Below are 20,437 nucleotides of genomic sequence, written 5' to 3' on the forward strand. Positions count from 1 at the left end.
TGGTGGTTTGCAGAAAGAAAACAAAGCCTGTTCTCCTGCCTGGCATTTCCAGAACTGTGGCAGTGCTGAGCACTTCAGTTGGACAAAGTACAGATACCAGAGCAAGTCTCAGAACAGACAAGGACAAAGCAGAGCAAGACAAAGGACAAATACTGGCTCTCTGTGTGTTTGAGAGGTATGCACTGAGCTATGGAACAGCCATCTTCCATAAACTGCAGTCATTCCCCCCTCTTCAGAACATAAATAGCAATCCCAAATCTTAAACTGTTGCCTAGGCCAGTGGGAGGGAGCTGATGCTAGTAGGAGTAGCTCAAGAACTGTTATAAAAAGAAGTCAAAGGGTGTGCTTGTCTGCTTGGATGCACAAAAAATCTTTTCTGGGTATTGCAAGTAAAACAGCATTCACTTGCTTAAGATTGTGATTCAAGTTTCTATTAAAAGTAAAAAAAAATAGTCCCCCAGAAGATAAGTAATTCACCCATGGTGAGACTAAATAAGGAAAACTTCAAATGAGAAGAAAAATCTTGCTGAAACTTATGAGAAAATAAGAACTAAGAAGATTAAAGACTCTTTTTAACCTTCAGACCTAGGCTTGTTGCCATGCGAACAGCTTCTTGATATTTCTTAGTACATTAAAAAACAGAAATTGATACATAGTGAAAATTCTGTTTAACTAATGATATTTTTGGTAGACAAATTAGAATGATTTAAAGAAATTGTAGAATCATAGACGTTTAAAAATAATATAAATTTTGATCCTTTCAGGATGCTCAATAGACAAGTACACATTTGAGAATTTTATTTAACAGTTTAAATGTATGAACTTACAACTGTTCTTATTTCTAGTAAGTAACGTGATACACTTCAGCCAAAGCTGAACTCCAGGCAGGCGGGATACACAAGTGAGTGTGTGTGTTATCAGAGGAGCCATTGCCAGCACAGAGAATACTAGTAAATATAACAGTGTGAAAAGTATTGGACAATATATGTATAAAAATTATTATTCAGAGTCGTTTCAATTTTCATAGTCCCCAGATTCATATTCTTCTTCATCCTCATCATCCGAAGGGTCATAGTAGTCCCAATAGTCAGGGTCATAGCTTGCACTTCTGCTAGCAGTAAATGCAAACGCGGAAGGTGAACCTGCACAGCAAGACATAATTGAATCCAGATTGAATTAGCTGTAAATAGGAATGAAGAGGAGAGTACAGTTTTAGATAAGTACAGCAAGCTCAATATTTCTGAGTCCTTGTTAAGAACTATGCCTTCAATCATTTGCAAATCCTACAGACCCAAAAATACGAGCAGATCTGATAAAGCTTTGAAAACCACTGGCAGAGTCAGTGACAAATGAAAAAGCCTTAACTTGGGAGGCAAATACAGACAGCGTCTGTGTCCTGCATTTGCCAGCAAACCCAGTTCTCACTGGCACCAGAAAGATGTTAGCCTGTGGGACTGAGCCCAATGCAAAAAATGTAAAGCTGTTTCTTGTATTTTTCCGAATGCTATTGGTGAGGAACAACGGCTGTTGCCATCCTAACTTTTGGAAAAATAAGCAGATAAACAGAACAGCCGTAGTTTGAAGACTGCCTCAGATCCAGCAGTTGTTCTGGGTGCAGAGTTCGTAACATCAAAGGGCTTCTCTAGGAGGAAGATAGAATAATATGTTTCAGATCTGTGGCTATAATTTTCAACTATTTTTCTCAAAGATGGTATCATTTGAAGCAAAATGTTATGATATTAACATGTCAGTATTTTTCTCTTCCAGAATTCACAGGCACTTCTGAATTAAAAATACCTAGAACTGAATCTCTTTGAAAGGACGAAGGAAAAGAAAAGCAGACAGAAAAGTTAAAGTATGGAAATCTCTAGGTCATTTCTGATATCCTTAATTTGCATTTGTATTCTGACAAACCCACACACTTTGCAGGCTGCTTGTCAGTCTTAAACATTTTATATTCTTCACATCCAAATAAAAAAAACAAAACACAATATACCATCAATGACTTTCAATCTTGCAGAGGCATATGTTGCACCATACTTATTTTTGGTATGGCAGATGTAGATGCCTTCATCTGATTTTTTGAGGCCTTGAATCTGCAGCCAGCCTGTCACACCGTACTTCTGAGGTCCACCTCTTGCCTTTTAGAAGAGAAAGAAATAGTGAAGTAGCTAGGAGACATGATAATAGTTTTCAAAATAATTGGGTCCAGATTTAAACATTGTTCCAAACTTTGCTTTTGTTTACCATGTACTGCTATCATGCTTTGATTCTCAGTTTGATTCTGCTGCCTTGTATTTTAATTTCCTGTTTTCTCTGTGACTCTTAGTTCATGCTTCCCCTGCTCAACCCTTTAAACTTCAGTGCCCTTCACAGGGCTCTAATTCCTGGTCCTTTTGATGCTTCTGTTTCCCAGCAGTCCTCACGCTTCTTGTCCTGGCACCACTTCTTGCTGCTGCTTCAAAGCACTGCCACTTGTCCTGGAGCTCATTAATTTCTTCAGGATGAGAGTGGCGTTTGAGCCTGAGCCAAGGGGCCTGACCAAGCTGGCACTCAGCATCCAAGTTTGAACAGACAGAGCATGAGTTTTCACAGTTTGTGACAATCAGTTTCAACTGGCTCGTGCCAAAGCCTCTTAATGGGGGAGCTTTGTTTTCCAAACAAATAATACAAATACAAAACAGGTAACAAATGTTGGTAGAGATGCTGTCGTGCTCACTCTAACCTAATGAGACAAGTTAACAAGGTTTAGTTTAGGCTCTGAATCGACCAGTGTTCGGATGGGGCTCCATGCACCATTGTTTTTAAGTCCACTAATTCCACATACATTCATGCTCTGTTTGCATGGATCTGGGTACATTTCTAAATAATTTAGATACTTAGTACTATAATAAGGTATTTCTGTGCATTTTCTGTCTATATTTTTTTCAGGTTGTGTCCAATGTCCATTGGATCTTTTAGCTTTTCAGTTGTGTATCCAGAAAGCTAGATTTGCCGTTCACTTCCCCAGGACACAGTCTGCTCGTGTTCTTTTGCCCACTCGAGGAGGCATGCTGATACAGCCCTCAACCTTCCTGCAGTCTGCCAGTACATCTGGCCTTGTTAGCTCTTCTCCCCAGAATGTTATTTCCATTTAAAAAATTAGCATTTTGATTTAATTTTAGCTCAAACTTTCAGGCTATCTCTGCATTTGCTCAAACCCCTATCTAATGCCATTCTGCTAGTTCCCCTTAGATTAAAACACAGCATCCTCCATAAAATGAGCACATTTCTTTGTTTGCTTTTTGAACGCATCAAGGACTGAACCCAAATGGCAGGTCTCCAGAAACAGCATCTTGCAGAGGAGAAGTTGAGGTATCTGCCAGAATTATGCTTCGGCACCAAGAATAGAAAAACAGTTGCCAACAGCCATCCTTCCCACAATGCACCTTCTTCTAGGTATTAGCTTAAACATTTCTATTTTTATATCAATTCATTTTTTCCAGAATGATTCATATGTAAGGAGAATCTTGCATCTTTTCTTTCCCTGGAGATGGATGGATGGTACCCCTCCTGTTATTCCTTCTGCTTGGACTGCCACAGCAACAATCCCTGCACTCACCAAAGTCACAATTCTTTACATAATCATAGGACCCCTGTAGGATTTCTATTTATTACAACTGTACTGTATGCTGTAGGAGAAATTCGCTACTTAGCACCCCTACTCCTCATTCCAAATCGTAAGTTACAGTAAATGCAAGTTTTACCTGTACTGAGATATGGGCATCATCTCCCGGCAGAAACATTTTACTCCCTTTTTTTTTCCATTCAAGGTGTGGCATAGGATAGGCTGACACCTCACAGCCAAAAATGACATCATTGCCTGTGAAATTCTGGACATCCTGGGGTGGCACAGAAATCACAGGAGCTGCAGAGACCCAACAGAGTACTGGTTTAGAAGACAGTGAACAGCATAAACACAAAAGCATATAACGTAAATTCTTGTTTCACACAATAAAACTAATTTTCATGTTTTCAATCTTGCACATTATGATTCCAAGCAGCTTTTCAAGCTCAGAAAACTGTGTCTCATTAAGGGTGAACAGGTATTTCAAAGACACGAATTTCAAAGTACCTGCCTGTCCTTTCTCTATGCACACGATTGTGAAACTTAAGCTGAACTTAAGTAGTTTGCGTCCTGTGTGCTGTCATCATGGGCTAGACCCGAGGCCCATCGTTTTAGCAGCCAGTGCTTTAGCAGCCAGACCTTCAGAGGAAAGTATAAGAAGTTGTGTAGCAGGCCGTCACAGAATAACTTGATCACGGGCAGTAGTACTTCATTTCTGTTACGTTTTGCCTAGCTTAAAAGCTGAAATGCTGAGATCGCTAGCTTATCAGAACTTGTCTTCTGGATACCTCATTGCCTTCAGCTTGCTAAGGTCTTGTTTCTCGCCATAACCTGTGGAGTGCATCGCAGCAAGTTACAGAATAACAGCATTAATAGGTTTCACATTTAGCCCCACTTGCGGTCAATTTCGTCTGATGTTCTTGTGTTAGGAGACATAAGCAACAGTAGTAATACAGTTACTTTATAAGTTTTTATGCTTATTATAACTATCAAATTTCCATGTACTTGTTTCCTGTTATTCTTTTATCTTCAACCTCCTTCTCCATTTATTTTTTGTCTCTGAATGATTCTCTTCCACTTTTTCCCAAATAAAAAGCTGACATTAACCACGAGAGGGAGCCAGATCAGGGATTTGCAGACATTAAATAAAAAAAATATCATCTGATGCACTTAGACACTATTCAAATACATAGCTCTCTATAAGCACGTATGAGCATACTCAGTTTTAACAGAAGATGATTTTATTTAGCAGGAGGGAGGAAAAACACATATTTACTGTTAATGCAGCTTTCCTGTTTTGGAAATCTCTTTGGACTTTTCTGTATCTACATGTCACCAATGAGAAGTGTTTTCTTTATAAAGTATGCTTTCTTTCTCTATTTCCCTGCTGGCTTTTAAAAATGAACATGTTTTCTGGGCCATTAAACTTTTATTTAATTATTGCTTTTATTTTTGTACATATCCCAGAGACTTAGAAATAGAAACTTCTAGTAAATAATTAATATATTTTGACTCAAAATATTTGAATCAATGTGTACAGTATTTATGCTTCAGCATCTGAAATCATAATATACTGTCCCACGTTTTCAAGCAATTTTTCATATACCTGTGTCAGTTTTTACGAATTGATAACTGTGCAGAAAATATAAAATATATCCTATCAAAATTACTTGAAAAGCAATTATACAGGAAAATATCAATTTCCCCATTTATTAATTCCTCATTAAACACTGTCGGTACTCTTCAAAAGTAAGGTTTTCAAATTTATTAGCCCTTAAATGCTTGTTCTTTCCTGAGAATGGTACATTCAGAACCTCTCTATCATTGCAAAAATCTCATGTTCAAATCAGAATTGCCTGAGTATCTTGGATGAGATTTTTTTTTGCCTATGATCAGAGGATCTGACATCAGAACACACTTTGGAATACTAAAACTCAGGGCAACCACAATGCTGTTAATTATGTGTCCACTTTAGTTAAGTTTCAGGTGTAAGAAAGAAAGCCAAATGTTACATTGACTCACATTAGTTCTTTAAATTGTTTCTGTACAGAGGCAGCACACAAACTTGCTGGCAGGCAGATGTAGACTGGTTAGTACCTTTGTGCCAGTGTCCTGGGATGATACTGACAAGACCGAGGTATTGCCAAGAGCAGAGCCCTGCCTGTGTGCCTGTCCTTGGGCACAGCTCAGCCACATGAGGCTGGGGGCTCTGCCTTCATGACACCACATAAACACATCCTTAGCCTCCAGGACACGAGGATCTCAATTACAAATTACCTTACAGACATACGAGAAATTTGACTAGCACTGTTTACCGTGCACAGATACTACTTCCATGCTGGAAACAGCCATTTCTTCATTAACTGTGTCAGATGGAAACATCTAAATACGGCCCAGGTCTCACCCAGCTGAGTACCTCCAAACAAGTACTTAAGGCTTTGCTGGACCTGGGCTCACAAGGACTGGCTTCACCTGAGATCAAACCTGCAGCAAGTAGGAAAGACCACAGTTTTGATCAAACTAAACAGCCTTTTCTGAATGTGAACACACAATGGATACTTACATTATCTACTCAAACTTGAAGTAACTCCAGAAAAAAATTAAAATCTTACAACACCATTTTGCTATATGTCAATGCAGAAAAATGAAGTCACAATTTAATATTTTAACAGCAACGTACAAGCTTCATTCATGAACATTTCAGAATTTGTGTTCAGCCAGATTCTACCATGCATATCTGTGTGTTTGTTTGTTTTTGTTTGTTTGGTTTGTTGGTTGGCTTTGTTTTTTAAAATTGTCTCTTTAAAAACAGGTCTTTACTGGAATGATTAACAAGTCATTTTGATTCCTGGAGCAGATAATCTTTTCTTGATAATTATAGACAGCATTCTGATGCCTCAGTGTCTGGAGGTGAATGTGCTGTAGTTGTGCCTTGCCTTTTAAAATTCTGGTCACGAACTGTCCTCCTGTGTTACAGAAAACATAAACCAGAAGCCAGGAAAAATCAAAATTCTGCTTTGCTTTTCATAATTGACTTTAAGCCAATACCATTACAGAATAAATAATTATATAGTACCAATTTTTTGTTTCTTAACTCATTCATTTTTGCTAATCTATGTCTAATTTAATGAAAATGACAAGAAATCTGGCAGATCAGTTTTGTTGTTGTTGTTGTTTTTTTGCTGTATCTAAACTTCGAATAATTACATTTAATTTCAAAGAGCAGCGCTGCTAGTTCTGTTACTTCATTAAATCATCAGCAGTAAAGCTTTGAATGGGGATAGACTAAGTGTGGAGAATCTGTATATACTCACTACTTAGTAACCTTGGTAAATTATTAGATAAACTGATCAAAACTAACATTTAGGAAGAGAAGGGCTTTTTTTCAGAGTTACTTTAGGGAGCTAGGCCTTTTTCTTCCCTTTTTTTCTGACGATAGACGAAAGATGAAAGGCTGTGCTCTTCTGATGAAAGGAGTTTATTGTTATTTATTTATTCATTGGTTGCTGTATACAATTAATCCTTTTGGCATCAATAGGAAACAGCAGATGCTTTGAAGGAGAAATAGCAAAACAAAGTACTTGGAGTTGACTGAAGGTTATATTTATAGATTGGTACCAAAACCCCACAGTGTTTGGTGTTTGTTTCTCATGCAAATTGAAGTCAGTGGAAAGCGAGTGCCATGGTGAGGTTGCTGGTCTTGGAGCCAGACTCCCTGTTGCCTTTTGTCATCAGCTGCAGCCATGAAAAAAGAGAGTCTGAATCACAGCACACTCTCACATGCCCACTGTGGCCTCAGGGAGCTGCCGTGAAGGAGGGGCGCACTGGCAGACTCCTGTGGGGGACCAAGGCATCGTGCCTCCGCGGCAGCACCTCTGTGTCTCCTGGGTCTAAAACAGAGCCTACAAAACGTGGTCAGCAGCTGCTCAGAGAAGTTGAGAAGAGGGATGCTTCTCCCTGACCCCAGTGAGCCCAGCACCCACCTCAGGCTCAAATGTGCTGCTGCAGCTGGGCTCACGCACCAGCTCCGTCTCTTCTCTGCACCAGCCAAGGTGGCAGGCCCCCATTTCTCTTCAGTGAAGTCTGCACAGCAGTGAGGGCTGTGAGCTTATCCTCTGTGCAATTCAGCAAACTGAGGCATCCCAAGAAATTCCTCTGTGTGCCTGAAGAGCGGGGCCAGCCTTTCTGGGGACCAAGGGAAGCAGTGGGAAAACACTGGGGGTGATGCCTGCATGCAGAGGAGCTGAGCTCGTTCCTCTTGCTTGAGGAGCAGTGTTACGCACCTCAGAGGTGGCTCCAAGGCCAAATTACTGCTTTTTTGCCAGCTCTGTTTAATTAATTAGAGCAAACCATTGCTTTAAGTCTGTGTGCCAGAACAGCAACCTTCTCTGCTGCAAAGGTAACATCAGCTGCTACTTGAATGGCACTTCCAGCTGAAATCTCCCTGAAAGGGTTACTTTGCAAGAACTTGTGCTATTTTCATGCCAAATAAGAGAAACTACCCAAGGGCAAACAGGCTTTCAATCACACCACGCGCTGGTGTGCAGTGAGTTTTCTGAATGTCTCTTTACTGACAAGCCTCACTTCCCAGCTTAATGCCCTAATGGCAAATAGGGGGTTCTTCAATGGGTGTTTCTTTTGCAACTAGAAAAAGAGGAAAGAAGTCTGGTCTTAGCTGCTCATCACTCTTCCTTTTAAGTATTCAATGTCCAGTGTTCATTCAATACAAAAGCACAGCATATGGTCTGAATTGGAGGCAACAGACTGCTAGCAAGGAGTGAGTGAAATGGACCTGAGTTACTCACATACGTGGACCATTGCCAGAGACACAAGTTTGGATTCCCACAACTGTGACCCATTTGTGACTCAGAATCCTACTGATTTCATATGAGAAAATATTTCATGAAGTTTCTTTTTAAAAGAAAAAACATTTCTCATTAAAACAAAAACACCACGAAACCAACCACTAAACTGTTCACCTTCTTTTCATTTTGTATTTATCTGCCTTAGGTGAAAGGTGCCCATGAGTAACGACCTGTAATAACGTGAAGAATGAGAACAGCATATGAGCAGCAGACAGCATTCCCCTCTACAACCCGGCTAAGAATCCTTCCACTAGCAATCATCACTGGGAAATATTCATGCTCTGTAAGTGTCTTTAGGGAAATTGTTTGTTTGTTTGTGTTCTGATATATGGATTTCCATTTCATGGGAACCTAGCTTTTATGATGATTCCTTAATTAGATTATTGTGGACATTTTTGTTAAAATAATAGACCTATTAATTAAGCCCTATCTTCTTTTTCCTCTACTTCATTAATTACTAGATATCCATACAGATAGATAAATACATGCATGAGCGTACACACGTGGACGTGAGTAAGGTCTGCTTTGCAATCACCACTTTAATATCAGATCAGTCTTCATGTAATAATAATTACTTGTCCAGTACTCCCAGACTTTTCAACTGTTCATCTACTCCCAACTACACACACAATTTTTGTAAAAAATATTCTCTGCTCTTTAAAAGCAGATTTAGTTTGTTTGTGTCTTACTGGTTGCCATGTGATATAAAATCCACTGGGTTAATAACTATACCGAGGCTTATAACTTACAAGTATTAGCTACTGACCCACATTTTCCACAAAATAGTACTGCAACAAAATAATGATAATTAGAACAAAAACGTAGGATTTCCTCAATGAAGTTAAGGCTAGAGCATCTAGTAACATATCTAAAAATCAGAATGAGTTTTTTCAGTTTGAAAGTGACTCTGAACAGGTTACCTGATTCACAGGGTCCTTTATGTTTCATGCTGATATTTCTCTTAGTTGCATAAGCCTTGTTGAATTGACAGATGTTCTCATAGGTTTTCCCTTCGGGTCCGCAGATGCTCTCTTGAGACTTGCACACACACTGGGGTTCAGGAACTTCCCCAAACCTGGCTTCGTCAGCATCCAACCTACACTCGAGGTTGTCCCCGCATTGCCCATAAAAATGATTACCCTGGTCCAAGTCACAGATCTGACCTTCCACGTTTCCACATTCAGGACAGCAGCCACAACGGTCCAGTACAGTCCCGGCTGGACAGTCTTTAGGCTCAGAGCAAAGTGCCAGCTCACATTTTCCGCAATCATCTCCTTCCCTTAAGAGCCTCCACCAGCCTCGATGGTACAAGGCAGGGAAACCATGAGAAACCTGCACCAGTACTACCAGCACTGCTGTAACCACCGGGGGCTTCATCTTGAGAATGTAACAAACAAGCAGAAAAGGTCCTTGGAGTAAAGCCAGGAAAAAAAAAAAAAAGAGCTTGTGAGAGAAAAACGTCACAATCCTTTTTTGTTGTAGAATATAAATTCTACTGCAAACACAGGCTTTAAGAAGAAATTAGCATCAGATTCCTAATCTGGAACTGATAATAAAAATGCATACAAACCCACCAGCTTTTCTCTACTGCAGTTTGGAATGTGAGTATTGCTTGCACAGAAACCAAACTGCCCCTTCTGACAGCTCTCTGAAAAGCTGTTTGCTCAGTGTCTCCTTGAGCCAAATTTGCAAAGCATTGCTCTACTGAAACAACATTATATTGCAGCTATTGTACAAAGGGGAACAGAGCAAGTTAGAGCAAAATGAAGAAATTAACTGATAAGAGGATTTTTTAATTATCATTTTGCTTGTCAGTTGACAGAGATCACACAAAAAGAAGATAAACGTTGGTAGAAAGTAACACCTAATTTACCAGCACTCTAGAGCTGAGCTAGTACTGGAACGAGGTTTAAAACAAAATTTCATCTATTATTGATCTTACCTCGGGGTTTCTGAATTAACAATTTACTTACAGGCTCTTTACAAGCAAGGGACAATCCAGGACAGCTGAAACTGACTTTGAAGTCTTGGATTTAAGAGGAGGGGTGTCTAGATCCATTAAAGAACTCATTGTTCTCTGCCCATTTAGCTTCTTTTGAGCATTTATGGGTGCCTGTGGTTTGCAACCCAAAATAATGTGGGCCACATGTTTGGCTCTCAAAACAAAGTGCGAATGATTTAGAACATACGCCAACATAAACAAGACACTGCAGCATCTTCAGACACACCAGAAGGAGGCTTTGCTGAAGTTAGATGCATCACTGATCTTTTCAGAGCACTTTTCTACCTCTGTTTCTTAAGATGTGCTTACACTGAATTACAAAGGATGCATTTTGTTGTACCACCCTTACACCCTCTGGTCACATCCATTAAGACAAATCTCACAGCAACATGTGTTCACTTTCCATCCTGAACATATCCATGGCTTTTCCCAAGTTGAGCTTCATATCTTCTGCACCAACTGAGCTTGCCTGAAGTGAAATAGGCTGGTTCAAGATCACTTCCTCCTACTGAACTGCATATAATGCAATTTCCCTCTGACCTCCATCGGTGGAGCACTTCTTAAAGCCATCCTAGGGAGACCTGCAGGGCCTTGCTCATTGCTGAGTGATGGCTGGACTAATTCATTTTCTGTACTGCACGCTGGCTTTGAACACAGAAGCAGACTCTGAAGGAGTACATTATGTGTGTAACTGATGCTTTTAACATTCAGAGTTAGGCAAAAAGTAACCAATGAATTTAATGGGAGACTGATTTCTTGTTCCACCTTCTTATGCTTTTTAATGTGTTTTATTTCACACTTCCTCATCAAATTCTAATCAGACATTTAGTTTTACATTATATAATCTACTCATCACTATATTTCATTGTGTCTACAGCTGTAGGGGATGAGTATCTAAAGGATAAAGATTTGCCGAGGCCCATATGAAGTAAAAAATGTTTGTAGTGGTGAAAATATACATACAAAGCGGAGCCAAAGCTAGGAGGGGCTTCAGGCCAGCACTACGCTTGTCAAGGCTGAACTTAACCCTTCTTACAGGAAATGTGATTTGAGGGCTGTAAAACAAGGGTACTAGGAATTACTTCCTGCATCCTGACATTAAGGAAACCCATCATAAATATCCTAGAAAACATTTTTTACGTTTATCTGAGTAATGCAATCTGAGTTCTTGATGGATTTAGCCTACAAATTAAGAATGGGGCATAGGTGTGGTCTCATTTGAACAGCTGCCACTTGGTAGGTGATCTACAGCTGAAGGTTATTTTGGCCACTGGTAACTGAGCTCACCTGGAACAACGGGGGGTTGAGGGGGGTGTAAAGCAAAGTAGTGCAACAGAGAGAATGGACACCTGTCCCAAATGTCTTCTGTTAGCAATGGCAGCTGTGAGGAGCTGAAAAGAACATTTCTGTAATTCTCTATACAGGATGGATATGTGGCAGTACAGGAGAAGGTGGGAGCAAGGAAAGAGTGCAACAGGGTTTGAGAGGCATATCTGAAGGGACTGTCCCATTTGGTTCAGTAATAAGATGCATTATTTCAGTACCTGAAGCTTTCTTTGGTGGGTTAAGTGAAAAAAGCATTGATTTTTTTTCCCCCACGAATCCTGATTTATCTTCACTCTAAATTACTCCCTGGCTCCAGAAAGAAACACAAGTGGCAATAGATTAACATTGCTGGTGGAACAGCAAAACAAGAACAGAAGTACACTGTCTCCTTTTTGGACACCATCCCCCAAATGCTGCCTGGAGAGCTGACCAGCAGTGCACCTGAGGCCAGCACAACCCCTCTGGTAAGGGGAGGAGGTGCATGAGGGGAGATCTCTACCACCAGCTGTGAAATAAGAATGTTTGGTGCACAACTTCATTAACAGCAGGTTGAACAAAGGTACTGTTCCGTCCATCTCAACAGGCAGGGTAGTGCTGAGCATGCAACATACTTTTTCTGGCCCTTTTTCTGGTGTTTCTGTGTGGCGTAGTAAGCACAATGAGTTCTACCTTCCCCATATGGAAGAGGCAGTGGGCAGTGAAGAGGCCTAGCAAAACAGCCCAACTCTTTCCATACCCTCAGACTTCATCTTCTACCAGGACACGGGAAAGGTCTTGCAAAATAATTCCTGTAAGTGAATTGTTAAGGAAATTGTATTCCTATTCATTTCCTGCTTTCTTCTTGGGGCCAGTGTTACGCTAAGCTGCTGAGTTGTATTGCATTATTCTGATTTGCATGGTAATAGATAAGGTACGTGGCTGATGCAATTTGAAATCCTGTTGCTAGTGATTCCTGAGGTACTGCTTTTTCAGATGAATTATGTTTCAGGTCTTCATTCTGTATTTATTTGTGTCAGGAGAAGTTTTACTTAAGTAAGGGTTTCTGAATCTGGCTCCTGTCAGACTCAGACCTGGTTTCTTCACAGATACTCCTTGCAGAGCTCTTGTGTAATGACAAAACAAGAAGTTCTGAAGTTTCCCTTCTGTCTTCTCAGTCCTGCAATGGTTTGTTTTGTTGAATGGGTAGAGTTAAGAAACGTTAGTGTTGAGTCTCTTAGGCTATATCAAGTACATATTCTTGAGGTTCCTTTAGAGAGAGTAAATCTTAGCTGACTCAACATGTTTCTATCCAAGAAACCTTAGTTGCTATTACATGCACACGCACACAAAAGAAGCGTTAAAGAAAACTAATGCTTGGTCTGTTCTGCTGGGTAATGGCAGAGAGCAGGTAGCCAAGCCCTATAAAGCATTACCTGACACTATACCAACCTCTTAGGATAATTTTTCTCCCACAGTATCAAGAATTGAGCTGTGTTATTTGTTTTTTTAAAAATAAGGGGCAAATGGTGGAAACTAATGACCAATGAGGCAGAAGTGTTTGGATGCCATTTGTGGGTTTGCATTAGAAGTGCTGACCAGCAGTGGTATGGGCAATCCTGGAATCTCCAAGTATGTTCTTTTTTGGTGCCAATCGTATTTGCTGACACATTGCTTTCATGAATCTCATCATTAGTGCTGTAAGCACATGAAGTATAGGTTAATTCTACTGTAACATCATTATTAAATCCATTAATCAAGGGCAGGAGATCCGTAATTAACTTATTCTCCAGCATCAAGTAAATGATTCTACTGTGAGCTTTAAGAAAGCAATTGTTCACTAATATGCAAAATACAGTGGGGCTTTTAGACTATAAGGCTGTGTAATTGTATAATAAAATTATAAATTTTGCATATTTTAATAATGTAACGTATATATTTTAATTATTTTCTTTGCAAGGTTAAAATGGGAATCATTATTTTTGTTTATTTTAATTTATTTATTTATTAGTTCTTACATCTCAGTTACCAAAAAAAGAAAAAAAGAACACGGCTCCTTCCTGAAAGCTGATTATTTTCATCAAAGGCTTTGGCTAGGCTTTTGTTGACTCATCCTAGACCTATCTGTAGCAGTAGCTGCCTATAGATTCTTTGCTGATTCATGTTTCATCATCGTCATTGCTGGTGACTGTAGGCATTCAAAGTTCAACTTGCAGTGACAAAAAGAAAGGCCTGCTAGCACTGCTCTAGTACAAAATGCTCGGGGTTGATTAATGTAGCCTTACTGACTGCTTTTACACTGATTAGGGAGGTATTGGGGAGGTATTGGGGAGGCAAGGACAATCCCCACACATGGACTGTATATCTCGAAACAAGACACTGAAACTCATGATAAGGAAGCGGCAGACGGACAGAGAAACAAACGTAAGGACTATAAATCTCAAAACTGGACATTGGAATTCATTATAAAGATACAACAAACGGAAGAATTGGCAACAACCAGCTCTCGCAATTAAGAAACATGCCAATTCAGCAGATTCCTGACCAAAGGTGAAAAGTACACTGTGAGGAAGACTCGGGGTCTTCCTCCCAGAGACCCCTGCCCACGTCCCAAAGACCCCTGCCCACAATTCTTGGGAGGCTCTACGCAGGCGCAAGGTGCCAAAAGGCTAATTAGCATGAGAAGCGAGGGAAGGGGGGGATAGGTAATGCATATGTATAGGCGCTTGTAGAATATTGATAGATTGATTGTATAAATTCAAGACTGCTTTCCGCTTTGGGTATGCACGATAGGTGGAGAGATCCCCCGTGCATCCAGCGCTGCAATAAAGAATATACCACTTAAAGGAATTTCGGCTTCGATCTTTGAATCAACACAAATACGTCTGAAAAATCCTTTACACAAGTTAATTTGCCTTCCAGGTACTTCAAGGGTTAGGCTCTGCCTTACTCCTCTGCTATGCTTTAAGAAAACCAAACTTGTGAAAGCTTTGCAGGTTTGCTCAGAAACAGCCAAGCCTCCTGTCCTATAACAGGAAAGGGACAGGGAAACATTTAGGGAATCAGCAGCAGGCAATCAAGCATTTTTCTAAAGCCATTCTTTTGAAAGGTGAGTTGTAGTGAGGAAACCTGCACATAAAGTGTGATAAGAGCATTTCCCCATGTGTCTTGCCCACATTTCCACCCCTGCAAATCTTAGTTGTTTGTTTTAATCTTTCTCCAGATGCTTTAATCACAAATAAAAGATAGAAGCTATAGCCAGCGCCATTCTTCTTCCTCTTGAGGGAGGGAGGCAGGCACAAAGGTTTGCCTGCCTTAATTTTAGGGCTAAAAGCAAAGCCTCTGCATGTTTTGTACAGACCTCAGTGTTTTCAGGTGTCAAGTTCTATTGCAGCAGATGCTGCAGTTCAGTATGGAGTTCAACTTGTGCATCAAAGGCAGGTGCTGTTGGCATTAACAGTGAGGCAGTAGGGCTGTCAGGTACAGCGGAGCTTCAGAGACACCAGAAAACCTACTGACCCTCTCCACATAACAGCAGACAAAATAGAAGAGCACACGAAAGGCACATCCTGCCAGCTGCAGGCCTGGGGACAGACATGGGGCAATGGGCAGGGGGCCCTTGAGGCAGTGAGCAGGGAGGGCGGGAGGCAGAGGTGAGGCCCTGGTAAGCCCAGCCTGTCCCAGGACTTACCCGTCACCTGGGGAAGGCGGTGTCTGTGTGAGCCCTCTGCTCTTCTCACCTGGGCTGCAGCTCCTACCTTCAGCAGGGTGTTGGAAGACTAGCATGGTGCTTATCACTGACCTGCAATGAACGTGCTCCAGGCAGCTGGGGAAGGACTGGAAGGAAAAAACAAACATGGTGTTGGCCCTAGGCAATATTTTGAGGTGCTCTGTGCTAACAAAGACTAGGAAAGTAGTATTAGCTGCCACTGAGGGCCAGCTGTGTTTGTGCATACCTGTCCATCTGTTTCCCACCAGAGAGACAGTGAGGGGATGCAGAGACAGCTTGAAGCCCAAAGATGACTCATGCTGGTGATTCAAAGTCGCCTGTGCCAGAAAGGTTCTTTAAAAGAGCAAGCCACAGTGCTTGCTGGGGAAGCCTAATAGAGAGGGAGCTCTCTGGAACTTGCAGAAATGCATACGGAGTCATTCTGCTTGGCAACCTTAATGTTGATGGATAGAACAGTTTGCCTTGTCCAGTTTATAGAAGAGCAGCTGATACAAAATTACTTTATAGCTGGATATTTATGAGAAGTTTCATTTCAAATAATATAGCTTTTGCCTCTGGCGATGCTGTGGTTTAGCCCTGTTATTACCGGGAACTAAATCTTTAGGATATTCTAACTATAACTGCAGGGCCTGTTTGATCTACCCAGCAAAGTTAATATTTTCCACAGCAATGGAAACTTTATAATGGAAAGTCTCATTAGCAAAAACTACCTGTCCCTAAAAGCAGCCAGGAAATCAGGCACAGAGAGGGAACTTCAGGGATTTTCTTTCAGCTTCAGAAGGGATGTGCAGGGTGTGTGTGACGAGGGGAGGCTTTGCTGGGGCGTTGATCTGGGGCAGCGTGGGCACCGGTGAGGTAGGTAGGCGGCAGCAGAAGGTAAGGAGGTGGGGGAGATGGCAGGAGGAGGCTTTGGTGTGAATAAGCACAGAAAGCAAAGCCTGTGACGAGCTCAGAGGGACAGCACTTACCACTGGGAAGGTCTGGGAGCACAGGCACTGCCCCTTGCTGCTCGATTCCTGCTCAGGACTCTGCATTGTCTACTGACCCACATGTCTGATGCACTGTATGGCTGGCTTGCTCTTCTCCCTTCTTCGGCAGATCAGCCCTTGTCTAGTTTCTCTCCTGGACCGCTGTGTAGTGAGTTCCTAGAAAGCGAGACCCCTCGGGGAGTCATTACTTGGAGATCAGTAGTGCTGGGAGCCACGAACAAAGCACTAATGCTCAGAGCCAGGGCCAAACCAAAGGCCTCCCTTTCCCCAGAATCTGAACAGCAGCCAGATAAAGCCCACGTGTGTTGTAAACCCAAGGAGGGAAGTGCAGATGGGAAGAATTTGGTCTCAACCTTTCTAGCAAGGCCCTTCCTTCCTGCTGCTTCTCACTCATCAGGAGTCCCTGGGGAAATATTGTGCCCTGCTGCATCTGCCCCAGGGGCCTCAGGGACACTCACCTCAGAGGTTCTGCACCAGCACAGCCCCACAAAGGGCCCTTCGTTAATGCTTACAGCCTCAGGGCCAGGCTGGAGCAGGGCTCTGAGCTGGATTTGCCAGCTCTTAGTAGTCCATGGTTTCTCCTGGCCCCTTTACTATCTTACTTCTGAGGGTTGCAGTAAGTTGGGTAGTTTATCCATGCTAGCTCTTAGATCTGCATGCCTGTTCCTAACAAAAGGTATGAAAGCTGGACAGAGTGTTGAGTGAAAAACATGCATGAATTAAGAAGCATGGGTAGAAGCCGGAGTCCATTTAAATCAATAGCCAGACTCTCATTAACCTAAATGGGCTCAGGATTTTACCCAGCCCGTTTTGCTTAGCTGGCTTCCTGTTTGAGTTGGCAGGGCAAATGGTCTTTGTCCCTGTCCAGTGGGGCGTATGTCAGATTTACTTTTTTTTTTTGGTCGAGGCTGATGAAACACTCTTAGAAGTCTCAGTTTGTTCTAGCCGCAGAGCAGCTAGAGATCCTGAGCGCAAACATCTTGCAGGCACTGAAAGCCATGATGCTTTTGCATGAAATGCTGACCTACTTGTTCCTAAGGAGATGTCTGAGAGCACAAGCTCTGTCTTGAAGAGCTGGTCTGGTCTTAGGTTTGTGATTGCATTTGATGACAACTGACACGAATCTAAATCTGCATTGAAGAGGCTTTCCTATAGGTGAACACTGGAGCTTATAGAAAATGCCAGTGTAACAGCATCCACTGATGCTGCAGAAGTGGAGTGCTTGTTGGATCAGTAGAGTGAAAAGGATGATGTCTTGTAAGACATGACTGCATAATTGTGACCGACTCCTCTCCTACGCCACAGCACGAGGGGAAGGCAGACTGCTCCTTTGCAGGCTTTGGAGCAGGCTTTGTGGACTGCAGGGAAAGTCAAATGAAAACGGCAGGATATCTCCTGGGAAATCTGAGCTGGCAGTGCAAAACCAAACTTATTGTCTCCCTCGGGGGAGGAAAGAAATAAATCCAGATTTTAGAAGACATTTCAGGTGGGTAAACTTGGTCCTACAGCAATGATCAGAGCCACCTGCATGGTCTGACCCTACCTTCAGAGCTTTAATTCCATGTTCTCTGAAGTTTGGGATTTGTTTTCTGGGTCTCTCAATGGAATAAAACATAATAGAACACTGAATTATTAAAACCCAGCATTTTATAATATAGTGGAACTAAAAAACATGGAAACAAGTACAGACCACTTCCCTCCAAATCCCTCCTCAGGTAGAGGTGTGAGTAAGCAGAGGGCCTGTGCAGTGTGACTGGCAATAGGAGCACACAACGTGCTGGGAAACAGAGCGAAGGGCTGCTTCACGCACCTCCTGCGAGGCACGGACCCAGTGCTGCCTCCAGACAGTGCCGTGCTCTGCAGATACAGCTGCACGGGGACCAGCTGAAGTGCTGTTCTTGCAAGGGAAGGAGTCAGCACCTCAGCACACCTTTGCTTGGGATCTGGGATCTCTGTGCAGTACGCTGGTATCACACAAAGGCCTTCCTTTTGGGGAAAAAAGGGGAGGAAAAGTCCCTTCACACCTGGAATTAATTTTGCTTTCTTTTTCTCAGCTCACAAATCATAACTGTTCTGTTCATTTAGCTTATCAGCAGAGATGGTCACCCAAATGTTAGCTGTGTGAATACTCCGAAAATAAGGATTTTTTGTTTGTAATTATATGTATCTGTATTAATCCAACCAAGAAAATTAGATGTAACACAGACTGATGTGCCCAAACAAAGCAACTTGCAATTCAATATTGAATTCTTTTGTTGAAGTGTTGACCTGAGCAAGTAAGACAATTAAAAAGTTCCAAAGACAGAAACTTTCAGAAAAACTATAGTTTAGGACACAGATCTCAAAAGGGAAAGGAGAAAGGAAAAAAATATAAAATTATTTATTATTGATTGAGTACTCACCTCAGCTTAACAAGAAGTCCATTGTCTGATCCCAAGTGCAACAACAGATCATAATTTAAAAATGCTTTTAGTCATCAATGAACAGAAAAGTTATTTCAGTGAGAACTTGGAGAACACCTGTGGTAATTACCAACACTAAGCAGTCTTTACGAGGCAGGGCTTTCTGGCTTGCTCTGTGCTGTAATACTAAATGCTGTAAACAAATCGGAGTGATTTCTGCTACCAGTTCAATGCGTAGGTTTGAGATGGAATTAACATTTTAAAAATGCAAAGTATTCCTTGCAGCAGATGGTAGTGTTTGCATACACAAATAAATACCTTGTAGAAATCATAATGTAAACCACATGCTCTGAAACAATGGGATTCCTGAGTTGAACCCTTCATCTTCCTAAAACTGGAAAATAACACCCTCTGAGCTCAAACTGGTGGCTGCTGCAGCACAGGACCTGCTTGTGCTGGGGTGAAATGGGTACAAGTGTTGGGGGGCGGAAAGCAAGGCTGGGGGACACAGAAGGAAGCAGGATGATGTTGGGATGTGCTAAAAGGCAGTGCGTATCTGTCCCTCGCTGTTACGCTCAGACATCCTTGTGTTAGCTCTAGAGAAGGACTGCATCGGCTGTGATAGCCTGGGTTAGCCCTCTCCTCTGTGGTGCAGCAGCTTCATATTTTAAACTAGTAAATGAATCACCAAAATGTTTTTTGCTGCCATGGCTAGACTGCTTTTGGTCCTTGCTAGGTAGGGCAGCTCTACATAGCATATTCCAAGGCTTTATGTTCCTCTGGGTTGCACCAGATACATGTATTTGTATCACTTGAAAGCTCCTCACTTGAAAGCTGCTCGCTATCCACCTGTGGTAATACACAAACATTTCTCTGCAAAGGCTTACACAAATGTTCTTACAGACACAACGATTAGAAGTTGCAGCTGTAGGAAACACGTGCAAGGAAAGGTTACAGCAGAGCAGGCCATCACAGTGCAGCTGAATCACCTCTAAAAATCAGGCCAGTCTTTTCCTCCATACATGTGCATGTGGTTAAGAGCACAAACAAACTGGCACCGTGGTGGAATAGCAAACATTAAGGGTGACTCTTGGGTCTTGTGGCTCTTCCAGAGCTGTGCAGCCAAGTTCCCTCAGTGCTGTAGGGCAGATGTGGTCAGGGGGAGGTGAAACATCTCTCAGCTGAGGAATGATCAGCCTGGAGCCCAGAGCTTTCAGAGCATGGGCTGCTGCTCAGAATCCTTCCTGTTCCCTACACGGCATACACAAGACTGACACCTGAGGCAAACCAGAGCCTGTGTGCAGCACTCACCTGCAGCTTTGCTGTCACCTGCAGCGTACCTGTTACACGCCAGTCCTTGGGGGAGGATTTCCAGTTCAATGTCTGGGTCTGAAGCTGCTCTGTGCTTCACACCTTTCAGAACATGAAAATACCTTTTCTTGAATTTAGTGGTAGACAACACCTGAAAAGGACAGGATTATGCAGTGCATCATCCTGACCCCTTTGAAGAACATACGTGGGCTCATGATGCTCATCTGTC

General features: G+C 42.0%; 1 protein-coding gene and 1 long non-coding RNA gene across 9 annotated transcripts in view; one reads left to right on the forward strand and one right to left on the reverse strand.

Annotated features, from left to right (window-relative positions):
- Positions 1-20,437, forward strand: part of LOC106018765 (uncharacterized) — a 45,213-nt gene that overhangs the window by 4,897 nt on the left and 19,879 nt on the right. For 4 of the 7 annotated variants that reach the window (XR_011803461.1, XR_011803462.1, XR_011803458.1 and 1 more), the window contains exons 3-5: positions 14-901; positions 1,768-1,855; positions 8,618-8,755. This is a non-coding gene — a long non-coding RNA (uncharacterized lncRNA). Of the gene's footprint in view, positions 1-13; positions 1,000-1,767; positions 1,856-5,657; positions 6,679-8,617; positions 8,756-12,116; positions 12,265-20,437 lie in introns of those variants that run through there. The other 3 variants (XR_011803459.1, XR_011803463.1, XR_011803457.1) reach the window with 3 other exon arrangements.
- LOC101803926 (kazal-type serine protease inhibitor domain-containing protein 1) lies at positions 784-11,152 on the reverse strand. Of its 2 annotated transcripts, none has more exons than XM_005024968.6 (5): positions 10,446-11,152; positions 9,393-9,881; positions 3,747-3,907; positions 1,997-2,141; positions 784-1,142 (listed from the first exon to the last, which is right to left on the reverse strand). In XM_005024968.6, the coding sequence occupies exons 2-5, from the start codon at positions 9,847-9,849 to the stop codon at positions 1,015-1,017; spliced, it is 891 nt and encodes a 296-aa protein (XP_005025025.4). In that variant the 5' UTR covers positions 9,850-9,881; positions 10,446-11,152; the 3' UTR covers positions 784-1,014. The 2 variants fall into 2 exon arrangements, with proteins under 2 accessions (XP_005025025.4, XP_012959994.4); XM_013104540.5 differs by lacking the exon at positions 10,446-11,152 and adding an exon at positions 10,047-10,164.

The sequence above is a fragment of the Anas platyrhynchos genome, chromosome 14, assembly GCF_047663525.1.
Source record: "Anas platyrhynchos isolate ZD024472 breed Pekin duck chromosome 14, IASCAAS_PekinDuck_T2T, whole genome shotgun sequence".
Taxonomy (NCBI): domain Eukaryota; kingdom Metazoa; phylum Chordata; class Aves; order Anseriformes; family Anatidae; genus Anas; species Anas platyrhynchos.

Coding starts and splice junctions, on each gene's coding strand:
- LOC101803926 (XM_005024968.6), bottom strand. CDS start 9,849: ATGAAGCCCCCGGTGGTTACAGCAGTGCTGGTAGTACTGGTGCAGGTT. Junction 3,908..9,392: donor TAAAGGACCCTGTGAATCAG/GTAACCTGTTCA, acceptor GGGTCTCTGCAG/CTCCTGTGATTTCTGTGCCA. Junction 1,143..1,996: donor AAGATTGAAAGTCATTGATG/GTATATTGTGTT, acceptor CTTGCTGTGCAG/GTTCACCTTCCGCGTTTGCA.